Raw genomic sequence first — 6,340 nt, 5'->3', positions numbered from 1 at the left:
GAAATTTTACCGCGATTTCGCTGGAAGCGGGTGCAATTTTTCAGAATAGCACCCGCTCCCGGCGAAATCCTGCGGTTGTCCTTATGACAAATTTTTAATTATGTATAAAAAGATTATAGACGATTCAAAACTTCGAACAATTCCAGGTTATGTTAGTATTTTACATAGGAAATTGGGGTTTTAATTTAAAAAATCAGAAATTTTCGAAAAAGATTGAAAATTGTAAAAAAGTTTCTATTATGTTATGTTCTAATAAATTATTATATTTTTAGAAACAATTTAAATTTTCAACAGTTGTGTTATATGTGCTTTGAAATTGAGTTAAAATACTTTTCGTTAAAAATTGGTGCTTTTAATACCAAAAAAATTCTATTTCAAAGAAGATTCATTACTTCGTACAACGTTATATTATGTTAGTTTGAATTGGTATTTTTAAACAAACATCATGAGAGATCGAACAACAGTTGTGATTTTTGTGTGATATTAAATTGACCATTTTTGTACAATTTTATGTTATGTTAAAATTTAACCACGGGAAATCGGTGCTTTTATACAAAAAAAGTCTTTTAAAATTATTGTTAATAAAAGATTATTAGATTTCAAAGAGTATTTAAGATATTTAAACAATAATAAGTATATTAGGATTTTCGTCGGAAATTTTTATTTGTAAACAAAGATGTAATGGTTTTATGTCAATTTTTATCAATTATAAAAAATATTATCTTTGCTTTTATTTTCTATTATTTTAAATAATAGATACTACCAAATGCATTTTTTTCATGAATATTAATTATATATATGATTGCTTTTGGGGAAAAATATCGTACTTTGGTAATTCGGACCTGCTCTATTCATTGGCACACAATTTTTAATAATTTTATTTGTTTATATATGCCGAACTTTTGATAGGCTTCACATTAATTAGAATTTCTAATTATCTTTTTTATAGATGATTTTTTTATTGCGAATCTAATGATATACAAAATTCATATTTCAGAGTGGCGACTTGGCCGGGAAACCGAGAAAGGCCGAAAACTTTATTGGCCTTGAAGAACGGAGAAATGACCAGGAATTTAATTTCAAAAACCGGAAATTTACTTCTGATCACAGTTAAATTTAAGTTTTCATTATTTAATTGATTTTGATGAATTTCGAAGTGATTTATGCTTTATCGACAGTCGCAGATTTTTCAGACCATCTCAGTTTAATCTAACTAAAACATAATTTGTTATTAAATTTTCAATTATTTAGAAATTACACTAGTTCTTTGAAAATATATATAGTTTGTGAAAATTTCGCCTTTTTGCAGACAATTAATCTTTTTGGTATAAAGTTCCAATATTCCATTTAAAATATTTCTCATTTTAGTTAATAATTCATCAATTTGGTTGAAATTATTTCCTTTAACCGAAAATTTGACTGTCCATTTTTGGTTGAAAATTAATATTTTCTTTTGTTCCAAATTCAATAATTTGGATGAAAATTTGTATTTTTTAATTAAAAATTCAATTATTTCGTTGAAAATTCATATATTTGGTTAAAAAACGACTTTTTGTAGAAAATAATGTTTTTATTTGCAAGTTAATCTTCTTGTTTAAAAATTCTTATTTTCGGTTAAAAATTAAAATACTAAAGTTAAGTATGTGTAATTTATTTGCAGATTCATGTTTTAGATTGCAAATAAAATTACTTGGTTGAAAGTTAAACTTGTCTTTTCTTTGGATAAAAAGGAATTTTTCTGCCGAGAATTTAAATATTTTGTTGAAAATTTGTTTCTTTGTTGTTTGAAAATTATTTTATTTACTAAAGTGAAAATGTAACTATTATTCCAGTGGAATATTTCATAATTTAAAAAAAAATCATATCTTTAGTTAAATATTCATTTTTTGACTAAAAATTTAATTATTCATTTTCTGGTTGAAAAATTACCTTTTTTAGTTGAAGATTATCTTTTTTGGTAGAATTTAATCTTCTTGCTTGAAGATTCATCTTTTTAGTGAAAGAATTGAAATATTCTATTTAAAGATTAATAATTTCAGTTGAAAATTCATCACTTTGTATGAAAATGTAACTATTTTTTTAAATTAGTGTTTTTTTTGTTGTTGTAAGTTATTATTTTTTTATTGCAATTTTTTAACTAAAAATTTAACTATTCCATGTTTTGTTGGAAATTTATATTTGTAGAGAAAAATGTGAGTATTTGTTTCAAAATTCATTTATTTTTTCTTCTCTTGTGTTAAAGGATGTTTAGAATGAACTTCATAAATTAAAATAAATGTTTGTGTTTTGCAGCAATTATGAGTAGAACCTTCCTTTAAAAGTGTCGTAGTATAGTGCTAATAGATTCAGTATAAGTCCTTGTATCGTCCCGCAGTCGCACCAAAAAATAATCATTTCCACCTTGACTTAGAAAAATGCGAAATACTCAACTAGAATCGGCCATTATGAACCTTTTCATGCGGATGCCCACATATTGATGTTATGCGCAATCTTTCATATGAAAGAAACCAAACATGCACATTAAATTGTCAAGATTAAGATACGTACACACAACGGTGACCTCAACATCTGCAGTATCCGTTCCGTACTGATTGGAGGCCGTGATTTTATAAATTCCGCTGTCCTTGCGTTCAGGCTTTTCATTAAAGAACTTAGTATTATACGGGACATTTTCTACCCTGCGATAAGTAGTTTGATGAATGCTCTTATTGTTCAGCAACCAGCTAACATCTGGAGCTGGTTCACCGGAAACCTTTACGTCGAACCTGATTGGCTCGCCTTCTCGCACAATAAGATCTCTCAGATTCCTCCTGTCGATCTTTGGTGGCACTTTAAAAAAATAGATCTCTCATTGAAAAAAGTTTTTCTCTTGAGCAAATTATCTAGTCTAGGGAATGATGAAAAATAAAACTTACTTCTTCTGCACTTTGCGACTATACCCTTGCTTACATCTGAAGGTTCACCTGGCCCAGCAGCATTCACGGCCTTGACACGGAATTCGTATTCAGAACCTTCGTCCAGATTATCAGCGCGACCTTTGCAATCTGGGCCAAAAACTTCACCAGCTTTGATCCATTTTGTAGTGCCCTTCTCGCGCTTTTCAATCACGTAACCAGTGATTGGAGATCCACCGTCAGTTACAGGTGGAGTCCATCTGAGGTCGACGTGATCTTTGTCCCAATCAGTAGCTTCTGGACGACCAGGTGCTCCAGGTTCATCTACATTACAAAAACAAATAGAAATATAGGAACACTTGTGAGAGCCGTTGACTAAATCTAACTCTTAATCATTAGATACTGATATGGAGTTGGACCCGAGAGGAACGTTTACATTAAAGAGTGACACTTTAAGCAGGCGCCGCGCCTCGAATCTTTCTATTTAAATGGCAGTGGGAATTAAAATAAGTACTGTGTAAATAAGTATTGTAGGCCAAGGTAATATGCAACATACCAAATGGATTCTTGGCAATGATGCCGATATCGGTGACTAGCGGTTCCGATTCTCCCTCAGCATTGACAGCGGCGACTCGGAATTTGTATTCCTGACCCGGCACAAGATTTTCAACATCAATTTTGGGTTCCATTGTGCGACCGATAGGGATCCAACGACCAGTGGCCGTGTCCATTTTCTCGACAGCATAGTGATCGATTGGCACACCTCCATCGTCTTTTGGTGGATTCCATTTCAGACTGCAACCTTCCTTGTGAATGTTGGAAACTTCCAGAGGGCCTTCTGGCTTTCCTGGTTTGTCTAATACTGTCAAACAAATAGTAGCCTCGTCTTTTCCAGAGCTGTTTTCTGCTTTCAGAGTCAGATGACCAGTGTGTGATCTGGCTGCGGAGGAAATGACAAACTTGGTTTTGTATTCTTCCACTTCGATCGCGATTCCGTCTTTGAAATCTTCAAGTTCCTTCTTGTTCAAATACCATGTTTTAGTTGGAGGAGGTTCACCCGTAACTTTGACATCGAGGCGAACGTGATTTCCTGCCTTGACAGTGATGTCTCTCAAAGACGTGCGATCGATCTTTGGTGCTGCGAAGCGATCCTTGGCAGTTAAGGTATCGCTGGGTTCACTGGGTTTGCTCAGTCCGCCTTTATTCAAGGCTTTCACTCTGAATTGATATTTTTGTCCCTCTATAAGATCTCCCACTTTGGCTTCTGTTTTGTGTCCAGGTACCTCTGCAGCCTTTTGCCATTTACCGTATTGATCCTTCTTTTCGATGATGTACTTTTCGATCGGTGCTCCACCATCTTTCCTTGGAGCGGTCCATTTTAGGTCGACGTGGTTCTTGTCCCAGTCCTTCAGTTCTGGCTTGCCTGGCTCATCAGGTTCAGCTATAAAACGGAAGGATAATTTTTTTTTCAATCTTAGAGTAATAATATCACGTACTGTCTGTAAATGGAATAAGAGCATTTCTATCACTTACTGTATGGGTTCTTTGCTGTTGTGGGTATGCTTGTTTCCAAAGGTTCAGATTCACCTTCGCTGTTCACTGCTTTGACACGGAACTGGTAATCCTTACCTTCATTCAAGCCACTGATTTCTGCTTCGGGAGTTTTACTTGTTCCGCAAGGAACCCATCTTCCGGTATCAACATCCATACGTTCAATGAGATAATGGTCGATAGGCTCACCGCCATCATCTTCCGGTTTGTTCCACTTCAGTTTGCATCCTTCAGCTGTCACGTCGGATACATCAAGTGGACCCTTTGGTTTACCGGGTTTGCTCATTACCTGTTGATTTTTATTTAATGGAAATTACAAGCTTCTAAATGATAAATATCTAGTGATTTGAATAAAACATAGTATACGGTTATGAAAATATGAAATATTATGAAAAATTGACATTTTACCTGCACTTCCACTTCAACTTCATCAGTGCCACTATCGTTCTTCGCTGTGACAACATAAACTCCAGTATCAGATCTTTGCAACTTATTCAAGATGAAGGTGGTGAAATAATCCTCATTTTCAACTTTCATACGATCATGTGTCTTCAGGACCATATTTTTCAACTTCCAGGTTATAATTGGAGCTGGTTCTCCCTTGACGTCTGCCTCCATTCGCAGCATCTGTCCAACACGCATAACCTTCTTCTCCAAGTTCTTGCGGTCAATCTTTGGTGCCACTGTGGAATAAAAATATATTTAGCGCATTTCTTGAATATGCCTTATGTCTTTTGGGCTTGCATAAATATTGCCACTTACGGAAACGAGGCTTGGCAATCACACTCTTGGACGTGTCACTTGGCTCACTAGGTCCAGCTTTGTTGAGGGCAACAACTCTAAACTCATATTCGTGTCCTTCTTCAATGCCATCCATAACTTTAGCATCAGTACGGCCCCCTGGAACACTGGTAGCATCTACCCACTGTCTTCCGTCCTTATCACGCATTTGGATAACATATCTTTCAATTGGCGCACCACCATCACTTTCTGGTGCTTCCCATTCAAGATCGACAAAGTTCTTATCCCAGTTGGTCAATTTTGGTCTACCAGGTTTGCCAGGTTCATCTAAAAATTTCAAAAATTAAAAATTAGTGGTCCCAGATTATTTTTTGTTTACTTCTTTTCAGTTTTGAGATTTAAAGTATTACCGAATGGATTCTTGGCGATGATAGCCTTGTCAGCTTCCAAATCATCGGATTCGCCTTCCTTGTTCACAGCCTTCACTCTAAATTTGTAAGGTTTGCCCTCTAGCAGACCAGTGATGGTAGCTTCGGGTTCTGTTGCTCTACCACATGGTATCCATTGACCAGAAAGTGGATCAAGCTTCTCAATTTCGTAATGCTCGACAGGGCTACCGCCATCGTCTGCCGGTTTCTTCCACTTCAGTTTGCAACCGTGTTTGTTAACATCGGATACTTCCAGAGGACCCTGAAAAATTAAAACATTAGTATTTTATTATTTGTAATAAATGTTAAATAGCTATTCCATATAAACTAATAGTATACCTGTGGCTTGGATGGCTTGCTGAGAACTGTAATGTCCACTTCAGCGATATCTTCACCGACTTCATTTGAAGCCTTGATGACATATCGTCCAGTGTGTTCTCGCTTAGATCGGAGAACTATGAATTTGGTATTGTAATCGACATTGTCAATACGGAATTCTTCATTTGAGGCAAGTTCTTTTCCTCTGAGGGACCAGGTAACAGTTGGAGGTGGTTCTCCAATGATTTTAACATCGAGAGTTAGCGTCAAACCCATCTTGATTGTTTGTGCTTGAAGATTTGTGCGGTCGATGTATGGCTTCACTGCAAGAAACAATTGATCGTGAAACTTCACATTCTGATAAAATATCAGATCCTGATATAAAAACATAACAAAACTTTTACCCCC

General features: G+C 35.2%; 2 protein-coding genes across 37 annotated transcripts in view; one reads left to right on the top strand and one right to left on the bottom strand.

The window, feature by feature from the left end:
• Positions 1 to 1,185, top strand: part of LOC117170508 — a 92,740-nt gene extending 91,555 nt beyond the window's left edge. The window contains exon 9 of the mRNA XM_033357279.1: positions 998 to 1,185. The gene's annotated coding sequence lies outside the window, so the exon portion shown is untranslated. The remainder of the gene's footprint in view (positions 1 to 997) is intronic.
• LOC117170504 (twitchin) overlaps positions 1 to 6,340 on the bottom strand; it is a 182,578-nt gene that overhangs the window by 58,451 nt on the left and 117,787 nt on the right. For all 36 annotated transcript variants that reach the window (XM_033357278.1, XM_033357240.1, XM_033357247.1 and 33 more), the window contains 8 exons: positions 5,954 to 6,255; positions 5,597 to 5,876; positions 5,208 to 5,513; positions 4,854 to 5,128; positions 4,428 to 4,734; positions 3,451 to 4,335; positions 2,916 to 3,218; positions 2,548 to 2,829 (listed from right to left, as the gene is read on the bottom strand). In XM_033357278.1, the coding sequence (XP_033213169.1) occupies positions 2,548 to 2,829; positions 2,916 to 3,218; positions 3,451 to 4,335; positions 4,428 to 4,734; positions 4,854 to 5,128; positions 5,208 to 5,513; positions 5,597 to 5,876; positions 5,954 to 6,255 (2,940 nt within the window). The remainder of the gene's footprint in view (positions 1 to 2,547; positions 2,830 to 2,915; positions 3,219 to 3,450; positions 4,336 to 4,427; positions 4,735 to 4,853; positions 5,129 to 5,207; positions 5,514 to 5,596; positions 5,877 to 5,953; positions 6,256 to 6,340) is intronic.

The sequence above is a fragment of the Belonocnema kinseyi genome, chromosome 4 (genome assembly GCF_010883055.1).
Source record: "Belonocnema kinseyi isolate 2016_QV_RU_SX_M_011 chromosome 4, B_treatae_v1, whole genome shotgun sequence".
Classification (NCBI taxonomy): Eukaryota; Metazoa; Arthropoda; class Insecta; order Hymenoptera; family Cynipidae; genus Belonocnema; species Belonocnema kinseyi.
Note: the sequence above shows the minus strand (reverse complement) of the source record. Positions and strands in the feature narration are given on the sequence as shown.